A 23,779-nucleotide genomic window follows, 5' to 3' on the forward strand; every position below is an offset into this window, starting at 1 on the left:
TTGTCCCCGAAGGCTAGAAAAAGTGGCCGATGGTTCTACGATGGTTAAAGATGGCACTACGAATAGCCCGATCTGGATACGATCAGTCCCGATTTTGACAATTTCCATTATCGTGTTGCCATCGGCGTAAAAATCGAGACAGTGTGACGCGGGCATTAAGGACTTTATTCATTCTTTTAAAATGTAATTATTATTGATTTTCACTCAAGTTTCAATTGACGAAAAAGCATAATTTAACTGTTTTATTTGATGGAAGGTGCATGTATAACGACAGTGTGTTTGTATGTTAACTTCTGTAATTTTTTATTTTCAGTTCAGAAATTTAAAAAAATTCTTTTTCTTGTAAATTATGTCATTATAGCTATACATGCGAATTTGCATCTTCGGAAACCATCAATCTCGGGAAACAGGTGCAAAACAATTTTTGTGGCAAAAAAGAACTGACCACACATTTCAGGACGAATTACTGGATTGCGTTTTACACATATGTCAGTGGCTAATCATTATCATAAGTTTGAAACAAGTACTGTTGAAGAGGGAGCCCACTGGTAAACCCTATTAAACTGCCTCTGCATTTTACTGTAGCCGGTTCCAATCATCATAAACATATAGGCATAAAAGAAACGTTAGCCAGTGTGTTATAAATTATCAATGCAAGCAATTTTTTTAAATTGTACTAATAACATTACATCTTTAAATGCACTTTTGTTTCTCATCAGAGCACTTTCATCAATTTGTGCATGAGTTAATAGGGCAACTTTATAGTGTCAGCTCTCTGTCATACATGTACGGCCTCTCAAGTAGTCAGTCATGAAATTATTCCTGGTTATGTATAATACAGAAATTAACTTGAAAACTTTTAAAGAGTGACTTGTCATATATCAAAGAAGACTATCTTTTTCTGATTGTACATTGGTACACTGTCATATGAGGTACCACTGGCGGATCTAGAAATTTACATAAATGGGGGCCCACTGACTGCCTAAGTCACGCTTCAGTGATTCCCTATATTAAGCAACCAATTTTTTTCTGAAAAGGGGGGGCCGGACCCCCTAAATCCGCCTCTGGGTACGTAACAGCAGTTTACATCCAGTATTAATCAAAATCAATACTTTTCTGTCTGTAACTTTCATGCTTTCTAGGTCTAGACTGTAGCGTCTATAGATATTTATCAATAAATGTCTTTGTAAACATAACTAAAATGTTTATTGTCTAACAGAAGATACTTTTTGTACAATTTTGCCTTGTATTGACTTTATAGCGCACAATTACTAATATACATGTACAACACTGACTTTTGTCTATCAAGGATAGATTGAATAATTGCTTACCGGTACTTCAACATCGTTTGATCTTTGGTAAACTGAACTGTCTCATTCGATTGACAATCATACCACATCTCTTTACTCTTAGGTCTTAACTTCAATTTGGTATGAAAACTATTTTTACAATAAATGACTTTGTTAACATGTACATGATAACTATAAAATGGTTATTGTCTAACAGAAGATACTTTTTGTACAATTTTGCCTTGTACATGTATTGACTTTATAGCTCACAGTTACGAATATACATGTAAAACGATTTTTATAGATTAAATAATTGCTTACATCAACCTCATTTGTTTCTTTGGTGAACTGAGCTGTCTCATTCGATTGGCAATCATACCAGATCCCGCATCTCTTTACTGTTATGTCTTAATTTTAAATTTGGTACAAAAACTATTTTTTTGTGCATGTATTATGTATGGGCTGTTGGTTTCATGTGATAATATTTAACGACCTGCTATGCTGCATGGGTTTTGTTGATGGTGGTTGACATACATTCATTAATTCAATCATTGTACATGTAGACTACTAGTTTTTAAAATCTTCATTTGATATTGGATGGATAGTTGTCTTATTTCAATCATATCCCATGTCTCCTTGCTTATTTTACTATATATACACAAACATGTACATCGTCAATATACATAGTACACTCAACACCAAGCAGATTTGAAGTATTAAATAAATCTGGCATGTAATAGAATTTAAAAAAATATTTTCAAAGATTTTTTTTTTTTATGTTAAAATATAGAAATAATACAATTTAACCCAGGTATCACATGATCATCTATCAAGTCACTTTCAAAGTTCCCTACACACAAAGCGTAGATTTCACGTGTTGGTATAAGAGATTGAATGTTAATGATCCCATGAAACATTGTTGGTATATCCTCCACAAATGATATTCAGAGGAACATTCTGGTCAAAAGTGGCATTCAGTTGTACCGATACACTTGTATTTCTATTTCTATTTGAAGGCATGCCATATATATATATAAGTCCAAATGATTAGTGCATGAATGGTCAACTGCTGTTGGCACACAACTGCTTAGACTTTTTTGGGGACTTGAATCCTTGTGCCTAGACTTTTCTTCTTAGCATTCACCAGTTTGAGCATTTTGGAAAATACTGAAAAAAAGGTGTAATATAGTTACATGTGGCAATAATATTCTTCCTATATATCTTTATTTACCAAAGTCATAACAACTATAGGCATACAACATATAAACTACACAAAGTATACATAGATAGCAGAAGGAAATGTGTTAAACATATTACATCATGTTAGATCTTAATTTTTGTGCACGAAATATAAATTTACCCAAATTAAATAATTCTCTAAGATATAATAACTCATTAATTGTATATATTTATACATAGAAGGTTTTCTCCAATAATATGGTTTTATAAAATAAGATCTAAGACCTTGATAAGTAGGACATTTTAAAATAAAATGCATCTCATCTTCAATGTCATTTTTACAAAAACTACATAGTCTATTACTTCTTGGAATTGCAGAATAGCGACCACATTCTATAATAGCTAAATCATGACTGCTAAGTCTTATTTTGGTAATACATATCTTATAAATAACTGGTATTGGTGTACATAAATAATTTTGTAAACAAAAATTTTGAACCATATATCTATAACTTGTACATTTAACTAAATTATTCATTTGGCTGTCAAAATCTTGCTTCAGACAATCAAACAGGCGTTGTTTAATTATCAAGTAAAACTACTGGAGAGCTTACTATCTAAAAATAAACCTTGATTATACCAAATATCACCTAAACCTATACTGAGCAACTCATTTTTAATAAAATACAACCAATTTGTCTTATTATTTGGACATTTTTGTAAATCGTCATATAAAAAACAGTAACAGTTTTTCAAAATACAGTTTGTAGTACATAACAGCTTAAACTAGTATTTAAAAATTCGACATTTTCTGGTGCGCAATAATGGCAATCTACCTAGCTCGTAGTACACCATGACATTACTAGTAGAGCTTTTTACTTTCATAATATTTTTACAATAGCCCAGATGTATCCTTTCTATAGCTGGTGCCTTGTGAGTACCTCAAATTTCACAACCATAACAAAGTACACTGTTTATATAAGTATCAAAAAGCGAAAGTAAAGTTACAAAATTCAAATATATATCTTTTACATTTCTCCTGAAGGCAAACACAGCTTTTCTACCCTGTTCTGAGAGTTTCTGCTGTAACACATTATATTTACCATTGAAATTTAACAAAATACCAAGATAACTAAACTTATCTACAACTTCTATTTCCTGGTTATTATAATACCATTTCTCATTGTCATGTATTTTCCCACCCTTTCTAAAAACAACAATTTTCGTTTTTGCTATATTCACACTAAGTGACCATTTGGAGGTATAATCATAAAAAGTATCAAGTAATGTTTGTAATCCAGATACAGTTTCTGAAAAAAAAAAACCATATCGTCAGCGTACATTAGTAAAAATAAATTTAGTTCCTTCATCTCATAAGGAATAGAGTCACTATTTATAAAAGCCATTTCACAATCATTGACATACATAGAAAAAAATATCGGTGATAATACTTCACCTTGCATCAAACCTACTTCATTAGTAAAATAATCAGAGTTGAACCCATCAACACTTACACAAGAAGTGACATTAGAATACATTGCTTTGATAACCATTAAAAATTTACCTTGTATACCAATTTTTGATAGTTTATCAATATAATAATACAATAGCATATGGCTTAAACAATTCCAATATCAAACATGTCCTTAACAATAGCAATACTAACTCAAGATCTTTGCTCTAACAATTATATTTGCAAAATTTATGTTAGATTTCTATGGGTTTATGCAAATTTAGGAATAATTTATATTAGTAGCAAGGTTTCTATTGTTTTAAAATAAAAAAAATTGCAATATTGTAGGATCAAAAGATGTCGCAAACAAAACAAAATCCAAAATAACAATAAAAGGAATAAATGTCAGATATTTTGGATAACAGAATATCCTTTATATATTGTATATATAAAACTCTTACTGGACTTGACTGAAGTATAGTTATGAGCAGTTCGGTCTACAAAAGATAAAGCTCAGGTACATTTGTAATGCACAGGTTTAAAAAAATTATGACGTTTTGCTATTTTAATTATTTGCTTTGACGCCGTTGCAGGAAAAAATCTTGCAAGGCTATTTTGATTTTTGCTTTGACACCGTTGCAGGAAAACATCTTTCATTGTTTGATTTGAAGTTGTTGCAGGAAAACATTATTTAGTCTAGCAAAATGCCAGATAGAGAAGGGGGTCAATAATAATAACATGCATAATAAAGGGGGGTAGTGATTTATAATGAAGACAAAAACAGCACTACCTATACATCATTAAAGGCATTAAAGTAGATGAGCTGTGTTGGTGTATTATTTTGATGTCAGTAAAAATGTACATTCATTTGTACAGTTGTACACCATCCATGCATTGTCCCTTTCCACATCGGCAAAGGCAAATCTATAGAGTTTTCTATGGAACATGGCTAGTTAAAATTGATGTTAAACTATTTCAAAAACATGTTTGAACATTAATCTACACCAATTGAAGAACTTTATTCATTTTTCCCACGCCACCTCCATTTTCGCTCCAGAACACCATTTTTGTTGTAATCAACTCAAATCTTACTATACAAATCCTTGATGTATGGTATGAGTTTTTCTCATTATTGAAGGCTTTATGGTATACTATCATTACTCGCACCAATTTCATTTGAACTTTGGTGTAGAGTTGTCACATTGGCAATCATATATCACATCTGCCTATTTCCATATTAGAAACAACAGGCAACTATATGGAATAACTACACAAAACAAAGGACCAAGGACAGCATACGACCTCGAAGTATAGCGCAAAAATATTTCTAAAATAACTCAAGTACCACCACACTAAACATCTACAGTCTACTGAATTATCTCATGGAATAGTAAGCATCGAACGATGTAACAATCATCCAATCAAAAGACAGAGGACTACGACGAACAAAGAAAAGAAATTTTATAACCATCTCAACCCTAAAACCAGAGATTTCTCTTACTAATCCAAACTGATCGTTTAAAACGTCAAAAAAAGAACAACAGATTATGGAGTCAGTTTTCCACTTAGTTACATTTTCTGTGTAAATCGAATATATCAATGCAAAGTGCTGCCGAGAAAAACTTTATTGGAAAAGAAATGTTTTAGAGATATAAGAAGATATGGTATGAGTGCCAATGAGACAACTTTCCATCCAAGTAACAATTTATAAAAGTAAACCATTATAGGTCAAGGTACGACCTTGAACATGGAGCCTTGGCTCACACCGAACAGCAAGCTATAAAGAGCCCCGAAATAACTAGTGTAAAACCATTCAAACGGAATAAAACAACGTGTATAACAACGAAAAACGAGGACACCTGAACTACATAAACAGACGCCAACCACTGTACATCAGATTCCTAACTTAGGAGAGGTGCAAACATTTGAAGCGGGATTAAACGTTTTAATGGTATCAAACCGTCTCCCTTTTCTGAAACAATAGTATAACATCACAACACAGAAAGACACACTATAAAATATCAATTGGAAGGTTTAACTTAAAACGTAGAATTGAACGGGGAATGCATCAAAGAGACCACAATCCTATTAAAGAGCAGAAAACAACCCAATGATCTTCAGTGCAGCCAGAAAATCCAAAAGCAAGGGCGATATACAGCTGGCCGCTGAACAATAATTTACTAGTATACTGGTTCAATGAAATGGACTTCACTCTAAACTCCGAAACATACCGGTATATAAAATTTATACTAGTATATATATATTGACAGCAGAGCATTTTGAGCGAGCGAGCGAGTTGCTTTCTCCAAGTTGTAACATGTTTGCTGATAACTCAGAATCAATTCGCCCCTCAGAATTTAACGGACTTTGGGTTATCTAACTCTTTGTACATAATGATAAGAATAAAGTTTCGTGTACGCTTTTGGAAATATTGCACATAATGTTTTAGATTCTGAAACGGTAAATTGAACAACATATTTTAAGTGGTATTCGTTAAAGTTGAAATCATGCCTTCGAATGTTTTACAGACCGTTTCTCATAATTTGATTTACCGATATGGAATATCTGTGTCAAAGATACAAGATAAATTCCTCTCGTCGGAGCTCCAATTGATGGCCCATTTTTAAACGATTGTGGTGTTAGGGAATGTGACTTATCACCAAAATGTGGCTTGCCCTTAACAGCACAAAGGGTGCCAATAGTTGGAATTGCTTATCTGTACGTAAGAGCTGATTAATTTTCATCCCAAAGTGTTTGTGGGGTTCCTGTTGCTCCCTGATCAGTTATCTGTGTAATGTTGGTTTTTGTTTTTGTTTGCCTATACATTTGTTTTTGAATGAAAAGCACTAGAAAATGATTAATAATATACTGATTTATATCACTACAATATAACAGTTATTACGTAGAGGTTGAATTTCCTGTCATTTATTCATCATCCGCACACGAACTTGTCTCAGGAAAAAATATATATCTCTGTACATTACCCTCAGTTTCAGGTATATAGATGGGTTTTTTTCTGAAACAAGTGCTTTTGACCATTCACAAGAACTTGCGATCATCCGATGTTCAGTACTTCAGTACTTTGATTTGCACTTAACAGTACATATATGTGTAAGATATATAGAAATGCTTAAATAGTAGTATTAATGTTACGATGGTATTTCTCTTGTAATATTGAAAAAAAATCATTGCATTTCATTTTTTTTTTACGAATATGAGCAGTATGTTATTTTCAATACAGTATAATTACTACAAATTTTGAATTGTTGATTTAAGTACCACTCAGACAATATGATATTAGCATCAAAGTAAACAGGAAGACACAATTTACATACTCTGGTTACTAGTAAAACATGCAGTAAACTAGTTATAATTTTCACTTCTCAACTATGGCATATAATATTTTACATAACACTCAGCAAGAAGGCTGCAATTTACAACTTATCAAAACAAACGAAGAGAAAATAAATAAGATGAAGTTTGGTACAGCATTTCTTCAAACGAAAACCTGTGGAAAAGTTACTATGCATTGGTATTAGTGTTGGAATATTAATAATATTGGTCTTCTTCTTAGCAATAGGCATAGTCATATACTATTCTGGGAGATGTCATGGTACTACGTTGACTGATACTCAACTGAGACAGATGATGGTAGCTATCAACCAGGAGTCGCCTGATAATTCAGACAGACCTAAAGAGTCTACCTCGGAAAGTGAAGTAGATACTGGATTTGATAGTACGACACACGATACAACCCGAGATACTTCTTTGACCAGAACAATTGGCGGTAAGCTCATTGTCATTTTTTACGAGAAGTGAAATCAATTAAATGAATTTCACAAAAATTTAAAGTAGAATTCAATTAAAATATCAATTTCACGATGCAAAAAAAAAAACCAAACAAATTAAACAAACAAAAGAAGCATAGATATATCAATAAAATTACGACAAAACACATACCAATTATTCCCTGGATAACACACCAGCACATACATGTATACAACCATGATAAAGGAAGGATTGCTTTAAACATTTCTTAATGTTCGGTGGGAAAATGCATATTTAGAACGAGAACAACTTATTCATAGATTCAATAAATTGATTCTGCGCACTGATTCGACTGTGATAAAAGCTGGAAACGGCAAAATGGTCACTGGTATGTTGGGTAGGGATTGGAATTTACCTTGCCACAGACCACATATGGAACCATAAATGAGTTGTTGCAGCAAGGTATATTTACCTTCAAGATCGTAGCACCCTCCCTTCATAAAGTTGTTGAATTATCCGTCCTCATTCCGACCGTACCAGTGGCACGTATTTAAGCATCCTGCACAGCCAATCGGATACTACAAAGTAGGGGTATAAGTGGTGGATGGAAGAAGTCAAGGAACAACCATTCAAGTTAGGCGTTCAGGTTAAATCACGAAAGATCGGAGCCTAATATACAATACACTTTCATCGTTTCAATATACATTTGACTTCAATTATAATATTGTATATATTTTCTATGTGGTTCTAGGTCCGACATACATAAGATGGGGAAGGACAATTTGCAGGAATGACACAGAATTGGTTTACGATGGTAAGTTGTTTTAACTACATAGTTTAACCTTGCTCCGTGTTGCGTTAATGCGTGAATTCAAGTGGTGAAACGAATTAATGCTACACGTTTTATAAAATTTCAGAGTACTATATGTTACATTTTTTTTAGAAGACTCAGCTTGCATTTTTAATTGGATTCTTACGTGTTAGCTCATTATGTAGTTAATAGCCAACACTCGTCATTGACCAACCTTGCCATTTCCACGAACTGCGTGGACGTGCTTGATGGAAAAACAGAAAATATCCGATAGTGTTAATTTATATCATGCGCTCAAAGGTGACATGCTCCTACGTGACAATTTGGACGGTTTTAAGTGTACTACTGTGTCGGTTAAAAACTCATATGTTGTCTCTGTGTGTATACCTTGCCGACTCTGAATAAAGCTTAAAGCTGCTACTCAGTTTTCCAAAAGAAATAAGTTGGACAAAGTGAAAACAAGCTTAGGTGTTCAATGATTTGAAATTCCCTATGCATACTGGAGATATATTATTTCCCTGAGTTTAAACGTATTAAATGAAACCACGTAAACTTAATTCTAATTTCTTAATGACTTCCGAGTCCTTATAGCGCCTTTCATTATTTCATTGGTTAACATTACATTTCCTTTTTAAGGAGCTGTGATTGAACTTTATACCATAGTAATTATGTCAAGGGGTATGTTTCTTTACAATAAAACTACTGACTGAAACCCATGCAGTTTCCCTATATTAGATAAGACAAATAACCTGATGCATTTTCAAGTGTATAGGTTTGGTCTACAAGTATATAATTTATTTTGCTGAAAAAGGCAAATAAGATTTGACACAAGTTTTACCAACGTATGAAGTCTTCTCCTTTACACAATGTAACATATATACTAATCACACTGAAAGCATTCACAGTTTTCATTAATCAAATCGTTCCTAAAATCAGACTCAGTGCATATATTCCAATAAAAAAAATAAATGAAATGTGTCCTCACGATCCCGATGATCGAACATCATAAATCTAAATGCGCAATGTGACAGTTTAACATGTCCAAATGAAATGCAAAATTTTCAAAACATGATAAAATTACAATAATAGTCCAAAGTTAAGTCAGGTGAAAGTAGTTTACAGTATCTTATTTGTACCTGTAGGTTACTCAGCAGGGAAGAAATGGAATAAATATGGTTCAGGCGCAAACTACTTGTGTCTAACGAAAACTCCAGAATGGGGAGATCTACAAAGTCCAAGAGGTACTATAAGTGAGCTGTATGGAGTGGAAATAGATGCTCCCGATGTAGCAGATAGTTTAGAAGTTCCTTGTTCTGTTTGTCGACTTTTATTCCGGTTCTCATTGGTGATGATTCCTGGGCGGAAAACATGCCCTAAGGATTGGACCGTTGAATACTGGGGATATCTGATGTCAGAGTCATCACTGTACAAGAACAGAATGAGTACTGAATACGTGTGTGTAGACAACGAATGGGAGCACTATGGGACTACAAATAATGACAATGCAGTTTGGTATTTTACTAAAGGAATGTGTGGTTCACTTCCGTGTCCACCTTATATCAATGGTAAACTATTGACATGCGTGGTTTGTTCGCGTTGATTGAGTTTGTATTGGAATATGCTAGTGTTCAATTAAACTATACATACTATAAATATACATGTTTTATTGAACAATGTTGAGAAGGACAATGATCTAACAACTATACTATAATAAGTTGTTTTTGTAATTGACCATATAATTTATTTTTTCAATACATAGATGTAGCGTGATTGGCATCTAACAAAGACTTCCGTTCTATTGTAAGGTACCGTCTGGAACTTTCATTTAACTTCTAGACTACCTTTTGAGTCTATATTGAAGGCGTCGTTGTACTTTTTATAAACTAGAGGCTCTAAAGAGCCTGTGTCGCTCACCTTGGTCTATGTGCATATTAAACAAAGGACACAAATGGATTCATGACAAAATTGTATTTTGGTGATGGTGATGTGTTTGAAGTTCTTACTTTACTGAAAGTTCTTGCTTCTTACAATTATATCTATAATGAACTTTGCCCATTAGTAACAGAGAAAAATATTTGGTAAATATTTTACATAAATTTACCAAATTAATGAAAATTGTTAAAAATTGACTATAAAGGGCAATAACTCCTTTTAGGGGTCAATTGACCATTTAGGTCATGTTGACTTATTTGTAGATCTTACTTTGATGAACATTATCGCTGTTTACAGTTTATCTCTATCTATAATAGTATTCAAGATAATAACCAAAAACAGCAAAATTTCTTTAAAAATTACCAATTGGAGGGCAGCAACCCAACAACCGGTTGTCCAATTCATTTGAATATTTCAGGGCAGATATATATTGACTTGATTAACAATTTAACTCCTTGTCAGATTTCCTCTAAATGATTTGGTTTCAGAGTTATAAGCAAAAAACTACATTTTACCCCTGTTCTATTTTTAGCCGTGGTGGCCATCTTGGTTGGATGGCTGGGTCATCGGACACATTTTTCAAACAAAGTACCTCAAAGATGATTGTGGCCAAGTTTTAATTAATTTGGCCCAGTAGTTTCAGAGGAGAAGATTTTTGTAAAAGATAACTAAGATTTACGAAAAATATTTAAAAATTGACTATAAAGGGAAATAACTCCTAAAGGGGTCAACTGACCATTTCGGTCATGATGACTTATTTGTAAATCTTACTTTGATGAACATTATTGCTTTTTACAGTTTATCTCTATCTATAATAATATTCAAGATAATAACCAAAAACAGTAAAATTTCCTCAAAATTACCAATTCAGGGGCAGCAACCCAACAACAGGTTGACCGATTCATCTGAAAAAATTCAGGGCAGATAGATCTTGACCTGATTAACATTTTTACCCCGTCAGATTTGCTCTAAATGCTTTGGTTTTTGAGTTATAAGCCAAAAACTGCATTTTATCCCTATGTTCTATTTTTAGCAATGGCGGCCATCTTGGTTGGTTGACCGGGTCACGCCACACATTTTTTAAACTAGATACCCCAAGGATGATTGTGGCCAAGTTTGGATTAATTTGGCCCAGTAGTTTCAGAGGAGAAGATTTTTTTAAAAGATTACTTAGATTTATGAAAAATGGTTAAAAATTGACTATAAAGGGAAATAACTCCTAAAGGGGTCAACTGACCATTTCGGTCATGTTGACTTATTTGTAAATCTAACTTTGCTGAACATTATTGCTGTTTACAGTTTATCTCTATCTATAATTATATTCAAGATAATAACAAAAAACAGCCAAATTTCCTCAAAATTACCAATTCAGGGGCAGCAACCCAACAACAGGTTGACCGATTCATCTGAAAATTTCAGGGCAGATAGATCTTGACCTTATAAACATTTTTACCCCATGTCAGATTTGCTCTAAATGCTTTAGTTTTTGAGTTATAAGCCAAAAACTGCATTTTACCCCTATGTTCTATTTTTAGCCGTGGCGGCCATCTTGGTTGGTTGACTGGGTCACGCCACACATTTTTTAAACTAGATACCCCAATGATGATTGTGGCCAAGTTTGGTTCAATTTGGCCCAGTAGTTTCAGAGGAGAAGATTTTTGTAAAAGTTAACGACGACGGACGACGGACGCCAAGTGATGAGAAAAGCTCACTTGGCCCTTCGGGCCAGGTGAGCTAAAAATAGCAATCCATGCGCCGTGTCTTTGCTTAATTTCAATGTTTGTGTAGTGATATTTTGTGTAATTAACATATTGATTGATTAATTGACTGTCGTTTGCCTAAGTCCAGACTGAGTGTCAAATATTTCATGCATAATAAGATAGTACTAAAAACAAGAAGATGTCATGAATGGATACATCATATCTTTTTGTTCTATTATATATTAATTTTGTACTTTATACGTTTGATATCATTCCAAAAATGGAAGCATTTAAAACTTTTGAGCCAGATATAGAGAAAAAAAAAGAATACCAACTTTCGACATCTCCGGATACAAGAAAAACTATAATGTCTTATGATCTTCGTTTTCAAAGTTATCCTGCTGTATTCAAAATTTTTACTTATTTCACTATGAATTTGCATTTTGACAAACTGTTGAACTATCACAAAGACTAATGTTAAGAAATTTGAAAAAAGCCATGAAATGATATATGTACACGATAGTATAATCTGCCTTGATGTTTTTTGGCTATTCGTTTTGCGTTGTAACTAAGACTTAAATGAAAATAACACTTTATAATTGGTGAATCGGAAGCATGCTAATGGATTAACCTTCATCAGGAACACTCTAATGGATTAACCTTCATCAGGAACACTCTAATGGATTAACCTTCATCAGGAACACTCTAATGGATTAACCTTCATCAGGAACACTCTAATGGATTAACCTTCATCAGGAACACTCTAATGGATTAACCTTCATCAGGAACACTCTAATGGATTAACCTTCATCAGGAACACTCTAATGGATTAACCTTCATCAGGAACACTCTAATGGATTAACCTTCATCAGGAACATTCTAATGGATTAACCTTCATCAAGAACACTCTAATGGATTAACCTTCATCAGGAACACTCTAATGGATTAACCTTCATCAGGAACACTCTAATGGATTAACCTTCATCAGGAACACTCAAATATAAACGTAAGAATGCAAGTAATGTATAAAATATGTAAAAATAGTAGGAGCTTTATGACAAAAATGAACATCAAGAGGATTAAAGTTCACAGTGGTCGACGAAAAATAAGTTGGTTTACAGTATACTGTTCCAAGAGTGGACCTAGTCCAAAATAAGACCTCACCAATATAGCACACCAAAACAAATGACCTAGACCGCAGTCTTGTTCATACGAAGTCAAAAGAAAGAATCAAAATACTAAATATTGTTGACCTGTAAATTATGGCTACTCAGGAAATACAGACCTCATCCTGAAAAGAGAACCAGACTCTAAGTTTATAAGTCATGTAAAGGTTTCCATCCAATGGACTTATAATAACTGTGTCTGTCGGTCTGTCAATCTGTCTGTATATGAAGGTATTGCTGACTAAAGTAAAGCAAGCAGCACCCTTTAGTAAATTACTGAGATCGAAGATTTGACAGTTAACATGTTATTTATGATGTTGTCTGGAAGTTCCAGTCGTATATCGTTTTTGGAATTCTGTACTTTATTCTGCCAGATCAAATAAGGAAAATTTTAGAATTTGAATGTCTTGTCTGTCTTTCTTGTGTTATTTATTTGTTGCTCTTAGGTAACTTTATCATGTTCTATTTTATATAACATAGTTAATCCTTTCCTCTGTCAAAGAGGCTGCAAGGTGAAGTACCATGGCATCAAAACTTAGTGCTTCTGTATTTGTATGTTACAAAATAGGTCCCCCTCCTTCCGGCTCTTTCAATTATGACAAAAAGATGTGTTTAATTTGTATTAAACAAGACAACTGTAAACCAGATTCTAAAAACATACAAATTTGGTGAAACATCTGTTTTACTAGGAATTCAATAATATAATTTGATATGTATAGGTATAATTTGTAATGACAAATTCATTATCCGTTTAAAAAAATATTGGTTTCCCAAAATTCACGACTGTAAGGCCACCATAATGCATAGTGATGGGAATTAACTAAACGGTTTGGCCACTGATTCCTAAACTGTTAGTACTATAACCCCCAACATTAGTCCCAACTTTCCTGTTGAGGTATTGATCCTTCTGGTAAAGTTTCATAGAGATCCATTCACTAAAACTTTTTAAAGTTTTTGTCTGGAAACTACATGTTTTTGGACAACCACAACGCTGACAACATGATACCATTATAAAAACCCAAAAGATGTTTGCAATTGTATACAAATGAACACCTCATAAACATACATATTGATCATTTGTTTCTTTCCTCAAACAAATTGTGCATGTGAGGTCCTTACTGGCCTATCGTTTTTTCTAGTTTTCAGAGAAAATACATAGCTTCTGTAGACTATTGGAGAACATATACCTGTATGTGTATTAAGGATTGTTAAAGCCATCAATTTCATCAAAAAGTTATAACTTAGTTGTGCCAACTGTAACAGCTACATGTGTAGGAACAAAAAAAAAACAACTTGGGATGAAAATGAAAATAAATTTGAAATAATGTGGCATGATGTAATAAAGGAACATTTATCAAGTCAATTTGATTTAAATCTTTTATTTGATTTTAAAAGTCAATCACCAGAATCTCACCATATCTGAGTAAATAAAGGCATAAAGCATAGTACAATATAGATATCAAACAACAATAAAATATAAAATAAAATATAAAATATTGACAAATGTCACTTTAAGGTTCAACATAATATGCACAGCAAAGTTGGAGGTCTATTTCATATTCTGATCGGGGCAGAAGGAATTTTTGGCAGATTGGTTATTCCTCTTTTGCTATGCGTGTTTTGTTTTTTTCTGCAGCTACCCTGCAAGAAAATTTATTTTCACTTTTGTACATAATTATTTCCTGCGTTACAAATTTATTCATTTTGATCCAGGCGTCCTTGGAAAGAATATATTTATTTCAATTCCTTTACAATGCCAGAATATTCATTTTCAAATTCCTCCTGGTCCCCTTTAGAAAATCAAAAAGTTATCCACAAAGTCCATGTTAATATACTACCAATTGACACAATATAAGTAGAAATGCCTAATACATATTTTAACGAGGCAAGACAATACAAGTCAAATAGATGGACTTAAAAAAGCTTCAAAATTTTAGAAGGATAAATAATCAAACAAAAATATATAAAAACAAAAACAAAATTGTAATGCAAATGTCACTTCAACAATAAAACATGGAATCAGTCTGAAAGTTTTACTTCTATAATTAAAAAGAGCACCTTCTAAATTTTTATATTAGTAACAACATTTGAGGTAATACATGTACATGGGTGGATGGATGAAATCTTAAGACCAAACTTGACAGTGTAATCTTTGAATATAAAATTTAGATACTTATGTGGTATGATTGCTAATGAGACAACTCTCCACAAGAGACCAAATGACACAGAAACGAACAACTATAGGTCAATGTATGTACAGCCTTCAACAATGAGGAAAACCCAAAACCATATGTTAAGCTGTAAAAGCATATTCCAGAGGAAAAGATGCTAGATTGTTTGAATATGAATTACTAAGCTACCTTGTTCTATCTTTCAGTCACCACTTCCTGTTAGCAGTAACTTTGAATTTTTAATATGTTTAACAAATTTAATATTTTCGTCATATATTTCTTCAATACTATTGACCATAATGATTTCATATATTGTCAGCAGATTTCCCTAAATAAGAATAGGGCCTGTTAATTATGATATTTATGAACACTGATTTAAAATTTGGCAACTTAATCCTACCAAAATAAAAAAGTGAAAGTTTAAACAAATTTTGGTATATCAAAACAATTCTGAACAAAAGAAAATGCACAAAGGATAATTTAAGACAAACATTTATGATATGTAAAAATGTGTAAGATCAATATAAAGAATAAAGAATAAATATTCAAAAATATAAATACTATAATCATAACAAAAATCCCTGAAAGACCAAACAGCATATTTTTTAAGCGCTTTTGGAAGCACCACTTAAATTATCATAAAAAAGCTTTAAGACTTTATTTGTTTGTTTTTTGTTTTGCTCACCAAAAAGTGTTAGATTATCTTGTCCAATTGCGCACATTAAATTAGTTTCAACACAGTTTCAACGGCACATATTTCATCTGTCAAAGGTGCAAGGGCAAGGGATATAATTAAACAACATTTTTTTTCGTTTAAAAAATGTGTGTAACACAGGAGAGCCTTAACAACTAGTCTGGGAAATTTTTTATACAAATCTATGATGTAAGTAATACATGTAATTTTTGTATTTATAAAAATTAGACAAGAATTGTACAAATGAGAGTGCTAACGATACAGTTTTCCATACAATCAATATTTCCAAGGGCATAACTCTGTCAAAAAAATGTGAGCTGCACTGATGATTCAAATGTGTCCAAGACATTGCTGATATCAACTATAAGTATAAATATGATAAATGTTTCCGCGTAACTCTTTTGAAATTGATTGATTGGCATTGATTTCAAATTCGTCTGATATATTGTTGATACAAACCTATGATATAACTAAAGTTTCATAAAATCTGGCAAGAATTGTACAAATGAGAGTACTAATAATGCAATTTTCCATAAAATTAATGTTTCAAAGGGGCATAACTTTTTTCAAATGATTAATCCTTACTGATTTTCCAACTCCTCTGAGACATTATACTGATATAAGTCTAGAATATAAAGTTCATTAGAGCACTAATTAGACAGACTGACTGACAGACGAACAGACAAATTTCTATATCCCCAGCAAAGCTTTGCCAGGGATAAAAAATGATACAAAAACATATAATTTATAAGCTTTTATGCAAGAAGTGTGACCTAATTTTGGGAAATTTGTTTGAAAGAGTACACACATTTCTGCACTTTTTTAAATTAAGAAAAAAATAAATTCACTGAAATATATACTTGGAATGTTTTTCACCTTTGGTGGGAATGAAATAAAACATGTCACAGTTTGATTAGATTGTATAAATTCTTGCTCAAATTGTGAAAAATCCTTACACAAAATTTTAAGAATAAATCACAACAAAGCTGAGTCGGCTGTTTGATCTTTAAAAGGAATAAAAAAAATATCACAGATCTTTGTAAAAATAAGTTGTTATTAGATGAAGAAAAACAACACCTAAAATAAATACAAAGAAAATACAAATATGATAAATGACTGCATGCTACCATAGTAAGATCCAGTACATACAACTTAAAGCAAACTTTGAAATGTAAAAAATGTCTAAGAAGAAAGTGTCTTATTGAGTTTCAGATCTATGTGTACCATATATGTTAACCCTTCTCAATTAAGAGAGAAAGAGTCACCTATTTGAAGTGGAATTTTCCCTTATAACAGGTCTCTTGAAAGATAAACTTTTTATTCACTGAAAACCATATACCATATTATTAAGTTATGATGAACCATTCTTATAAAATATCATGCAAAATCTCCCAAAAAAGAGAGTTATTTGGAGCAAGATCTCCCCTATCCACTTTATATCTGGCATATGCTTGTGTAAGTATTTTATGTACCTTATATAGTTGAAATAAATGTGAAAATTAATTTTGCAATATATTTTGATTAACTGAATGTAGTTGAACTATAAATATAAAGCCTCGGTCACACCTTACCGGATAGCTCGAACGGACGCCTAACGGATAAAAAAAAAGTTATCCGTTGACACAATTTTTATCCGTTGGGAGTCTGTTGGTGTACTAACGGACATGTAACGAATGCCTAACGGACACACAACGGACATTGAACGTACGTGAAACGGATACGTACCGGACAGAACGGACGTCGAACGTACATCCAACGGACGAGTACCGGATAAAACGGACACCTAACGGAAGCGTAACGGATAAAACGGATGAACAAAATAATCTGAAAAATAAAGGCAATAAACCCTCTAAAAATTAAAGGCAATAACCCATGAGAAATTTCAGTTGGCATTTGTCCGTTTTACATCCGGTAGGCATCCGTTTTATCCGTTATCCTTCCGTTAATGTCCGTTTTACATCCGTTTTATCCGTTAGGCGTCCGTTAGGCGTCCGGTAGACGTCCGTTGGTGAATTGGTCTACCGGATCTCCAACGGATGCATAACGGACACGTAACGGATACAAAACGGACGAGTACCGTACAAAACGGACGACTAACGGACGACTAACGGACGTTCAACGGACATTTTATCCGTTGGACGTCCGTTCAAAGTTTTGAACATGCTCAAAATTTTCCACCGGACAGAACGGACGTCAACGGATAAAACGGACGCTTAACGGACGCCTAACGGATATGGACGGACGCCTAACGGATAAGAACGGACGTCTAACGGACATGAACGGATTGAAAAAAAGTTATCCGTTAGGCGTCCGTTCAAGCTATCCGGTAAGGTGTGACCGAGGCTTAAAGCATAAATAACTGACTGTCTAAATATTTCTACAATTAAAGAAATTAGAAGTACATTATGAAAAATCTAGTACATCTTTTAAACAAAACAACTCAATAAACATGTATCATTTTAAATGCTATTTTCAATAGACAAACACATATTTGGAGTATATATTAAAAACATCAAGTGCAAAAATTACAAAAAAGGCATTATCAAAATAATTTAAATCAGGTCCAACATAAGTAAAATATAAAAGATCTCTCTGATAAAAAAAATATGTGCACAACATAACAGACACAACACGAATTGTAACATTCTATTACAGAAGCCTACAGCTTCTTGGTTAAAGATGAATATCTTATTCTACAGGCTAGTAACGACCTTGTTTTACAGTTGAGTGATTTTAAATCATAATCACCTGTACAAATCCACTCATGCGTGCATATATAAACCCGTGCACACCTGTATTCTGCCTCATTTTATTCTAAGGCTAGAACGAGTAAAGTAAAGTAAAAATAAAATTGCTGAATCAGCAGACACGACTCGTGTCTATACTTTATAATGTCTAGTACGGAAGACTCCGACTCGGGTCTTTCCCAATCAAGCCAAGTGGCGGCGGACATAATGTCCATTCTAGCTTCGGGTGACGAAGCTAGTTTCTCTGGGTTTTCTGCAGTGGCTGATGAGTCAGTACACTTTTCACCACCACCCAAAAAGAGACAATTAAAGTCGGTCGTGGTCCCCCCAGAAACTGTTAAGAAATTAAAGAAAACTACCGCAAGTAAACAAAACAATGAAAGAGGCCCGGGTAAGGGACCCGGTAAGAACAAGAAGGGAAAAGCTCCCGTAAAACGGGGAAACAATGTAACACCTTCAGATAAAGATAAAGAAAGAGAAGATGAATTCAGAAGAATTTATTCTAAACTAGAACTCTTGTTAGACAGGCAAAATAGTAATGCCGACAGATATGAATTAGCGAGTGCACCGGAACACCCGGTTGCACCGGAAGAAGACGAAGGTGAAGGTGAAGTTGACTTTAGTCAATATGACATTTTTGGAAACAATGCAGATGATGAGTTTGAGTCAGAGGTAAACAGCGAGGAAGAGTTCGCTTATGCTATACCAAAAATTTTTGAAGATGATGACAAGTTTGGTGACGAAACACATAAGAGTATCGCTGCTCTTGTAAACGCTGTGACAAATCGTAAGTCTGTTATTACAGAAATAGCTAAGGATTATAAAGTTCCTTCAAATAGCAAGTCTTTGGCACCTCCTAAAGTTAATCCTGAGATTTGGCATCTATTGAATCGCCAAGCCAGAAGTGATGATCTGTCCTTTCAAACCATACAAAGGATCTTGGGTTTTGGCATTGTACCAGTAATACGTACTGCAGAAGCACTGACCAAACCAGATGCAGTAAAAATGGTGGCTAAAATGAGGGTCAACATTAATAATGCCCTGTCAATGCTTTGTGCAGCATTTTTTGAAATATCATATGTTAGACGCATGACACTGAAAAACAATATGGATCAGAAGTACCATCAACTGTGTACAAGACATTTAGACGTTACCGAATATTTGTTCGGAGATGATGTGTCCAAGAAAGTTAAAGATATTAATGATGCCCAGAAGATGAAGGGAGTTGTAAATACAGCTACTTCAAAAAACTGGAGACAAGGGGGTTGCAGCTATGGTTGCCCCCCAGGTATAAACAGGGGCAGAGGAAGATACCAAAACAACAATTATGGCCAAAGAGGCATGAGAAACTCCCGCTACAGAGGGAGAGCTGGTTACAGAAACCAAAGAGGCAGGAGATATTAGAGGTAAAAAATCTATCTCCCACTTTTATAGCTGGGTCTATTCGTTTTGGTTTACATAATTGGGAAAAAATATCATACGATCCTTGGATTCTTAGTCTAGTTCAAAACGGTTATGAAATTGAATTTGAAAATAAACCGGTTCAATTTTTTATGCCAAAAATTATGAATTTTGACAAAACTGAAATAGAACTAATTGATAATGAAATTCAAATTTTATTGTCAAAAAGTGCAATACAAATTTCGAATCATGAGAAAGATGAATTTATATCAAATATTTTTCTTGTTCAGAAGAAGAATGGGAAATATAGGCCTGTAATAAATTTGAAAGGTCTGAATCAATATGTGAAATATTTTCATTTCAAACAGGAAAATTTACAGTCTGTTCTGTTGAATATTAGCAAGAATGATTATTTTACATCAATAGATTTATGCGATGCATATTTTTCAATTTCAATGAACAAAAAATGTAGAAAATATTTGAAATTTGTTTGGAAAGATCAGATTTATGAATTTACTTGTCTTTGTTTTGGGTTAGCAAGTGCACCTAGAATTTTTACAAAACTTATGAAAGTAGTTTTTTCTCATATAAGGAACCAAGGAGTAGGGTCTTTTTTCTACATAGATGATTCATTATTACATAGTCCCTATGAGAACATTTGTTATGAAAATACTGTCATGTTGAGAAATCTGTTACACTCTCTAGGGTTCTTAGTAAATAAAGAAAAATCAGTATTCATTCCAACACAGAGAATAATTTTTCTAGGATATTTGATTGATTCTGTGCAATTTAAAGTGTTTCTGACAGAAGAAAAAATACAAAAGATTTTGAAAAGTGCAAACAAAATCTATAGTTTATACAATCCTGTTATCAGGGAAGTAAGTTCTTTAATAGGTTTATTTACTTCAGCTTCATGTGCAGTTTTATTAGCACCAATTTTTCATAGATATTTAGATATTGAGAAAACTTTAGCTTTGAGCAAAAACAATGACAATTATGATGGTATCATGAGTCTCTCTGAGAATTCAAGAAATGAAATTTTATGGTGGATTAAAAATGTAGATAGGAATGAAGGGAAAAGTATAAGCTTTGGTACTCCTACTGAGTATATTGAAACTGACGCTTCTAAAATTGGATGGGGAGCGGTTTATGGTAAAAATAAGACTCAAGGAAGATGGATGAAATCTGAAAGCATTTCACACATTAATATATTAGAACTTTTAGCTATAAAATATGCATTTTTTTCATTAGGAAAAAACATTTCAAATTCTCATATTTGCATTAAATCTGATAGCTCTACAGCAGTTCAATATATAAATAACATGGGAGGTAGTGTTGTAGCACTATTGGAAGTAGTAAGAGAAATATGGTTCTGGGCTGCTGATAAAAACAATTTTATAACAGCAGTCCATATTGCAGGGAAAGATAATATTACTCCTGATCAATTGTCAAGAAATTTTAGTGACTCTTCTGAATGGAAGTTGAAAGAAAATATATTTAGAAATATTTGTGGGCATTTCTTTCAACCAAATATTGATTTATTTGCTTCTAGACTTAATAAACAGTTAAGTAAATATGTCTCATGGTTTCCAGATCCAGATGCTATGGCTTCTGATGCTTTTTCTTTTTCTTGGAAAAATTATTTACCATATGTTTTTCCTCCTTTCAGTATCATAGCAAGAATTTTGAACAAGGTAGAAGAGGAACAGGTGAGAATGGTTTTAATGATAGTTCCAACATGGCCATCCCAACCTTGGTTTCCAAGATTATTGAATTGTTTGGTCGATTATCCTGTTATTCTCCCTTTTTGTCAAGATCTTTTAAGACTTGTACACAACAATCAAAAGCACCCGCTAAACATGAGAAAGTTATTCCTAGTCGCTTGTGTAGTATCAGGCATTCCCTCCAAAAGAAGGGAATTTCAAAATCAGCTAGAAACATCATCACTCAGTCATGGAGAGTCTCTACCTCGCGACAATATGAATATAGTTGGCGGAAATGGTATCTTTGGTGTAATACACAAAAAATCAATACCACTTCACCAAATGAAGTACAAGTATTGAATTTTCTCGCTAGACTCTATGATGATGGCAAATCTTATAGTTGCATTAATATGAACAAATGTTCTATTGGCCAGACTCTGGCATCAATTGGCTGTAATACAGTAATCAATAGTAATCTCATTTCCAGATTTATGAAAGGAATTTTTAATGCAAGACCACCTTTGCCTAAATATTCCATCACATGGGATGTTGGTAAAGTTGTTCGTTATTTGGAAACTTTATTTCCACTGGAAAGTTTAAGTCTCAAGATGTTAACTTTAAAAATTGCAACTTTATTAGCTTTAACTACTGCTCAAAGAGCTCAAACTTTGACAAATTTGAATTTGAATTACATGGAAACATCTAGTAAAACTGTTGTTTTTACTATGAACTGTTTACAAAAAACAGACAGAATTGGTAGGATTAACCAGAACATAACTCTGGATACATACAAGAAAAAAGAACTTTGCCCAGTATACACATTGAAATATTATTTGAAGGCTACCAAAAAATTGCGTAAAGATGATTATCTCTTGGTGTCTTTTAGAACATGGCGTAAAATATCAACCTCAACTTTAGCTCGATGGTTAAAAATTGTCTTGACTTCATCTGGTATTGATGTTACAAAATTTCAGGCGCATTCTTTCAGAGGCGCCTCTACATCTGCAGCTTTTAGTGCTGGTATCACTCTAGATATAATTATGAAAACAGCAAATTGGAAATCTGCAAAAACATTTAAGAAATTTTATCTAAGAGAGGTTGAAGCTAAAAGAGGTGTAAAGACAGGTAAAAAGAAATTTACGAATGCTGTTTTGTCTGTTTAATGACAACCTAAATAATATTTTACAGGAGTTCCATTCTTTACAGAAACCGATAACTTTGTACGTGGATTGACCAGAGCCGTCGATTTTTCCAGGATTGTGTTCATGATGTTGTGTTGGATATATAAATGAACTTTATGGACTTTGTGTCATGATTATGTGATTATGATAATTGTAATATTTTATGACAGCATTAAATGTGGATGTTTCAAATCTTATATTTGTGGCCATTTTTATCTCATTTAATTGATCTCTTTGCTTTAAAGATTCATCTTTAACCAAGAAGCTGTAGGCTTCTGTAATAGAATGGACCATCATCCAAACATCCATAGGATGTGATGGATGATGGACATTCTGTAAGGAAGCCGAAGGCTTCGCGGGTTAAAGACCCGCCCTTGATTTATGGCCCACCCATTTTATATACAATTAAATGAGTTTTTTCGCTCACATCCTTTTTCGGGATACTTTAAAATGAGACAGAATACAGGTGTGCACGGGTTTATATATGCACGCATGAGTGGATTTGTACAGGTGATTATGATTTAAAATCACTCAACTGTAAAACAAGGTCGTTACTAGCCTGTAGAATAAGATATTCATCTTTA

General features: G+C 33.2%; 3 protein-coding genes across 3 annotated transcripts; all 3 read left to right on the forward strand.

Annotated features, from left to right (window-relative positions):
• The first annotated feature begins 7,265 nt into the window (after positions 1-7,265).
• On the forward strand, positions 7,266-10,153 carry LOC139490702 (uncharacterized). The gene is made up of 3 exons (XM_071277629.1): positions 7,266-7,708; positions 8,441-8,503; positions 9,643-10,153. Exons 1-3 carry the CDS (start codon positions 7,567-7,569, stop codon positions 10,098-10,100), a joined length of 663 nt encoding a protein of 220 aa, XP_071133730.1. The 5' UTR covers positions 7,266-7,566; the 3' UTR covers positions 10,101-10,153.
• An 8,820-nt stretch (positions 10,154-18,973) lies between these two features.
• On the forward strand, positions 18,974-23,387 carry LOC139490710 (uncharacterized). The gene is made up of 3 exons (XM_071277639.1): positions 18,974-20,316; positions 21,981-22,020; positions 23,203-23,387. Exon 1 carries the CDS (start codon positions 19,055-19,057, stop codon positions 20,312-20,314), a length of 1,260 nt encoding a protein of 419 aa, XP_071133740.1. The 5' UTR covers positions 18,974-19,054; the 3' UTR covers positions 20,315-20,316; positions 21,981-22,020; positions 23,203-23,387.
• Positions 20,989-22,374, forward strand: LOC139492662 (uncharacterized). Its single transcript, XM_071280814.1, has one exon. The coding sequence runs from the start codon at positions 20,989-20,991 to the stop codon at positions 22,372-22,374; it is 1,386 nt and encodes a 461-aa protein (XP_071136915.1).
• Positions 23,388-23,779: the final 392 nt, after the last annotated feature.

Source organism: Mytilus edulis, chromosome 10 (genome assembly GCF_963676685.1).
Source record: "Mytilus edulis chromosome 10, xbMytEdul2.2, whole genome shotgun sequence".
Taxonomy (NCBI): domain Eukaryota; kingdom Metazoa; phylum Mollusca; class Bivalvia; order Mytilida; family Mytilidae; genus Mytilus; species Mytilus edulis.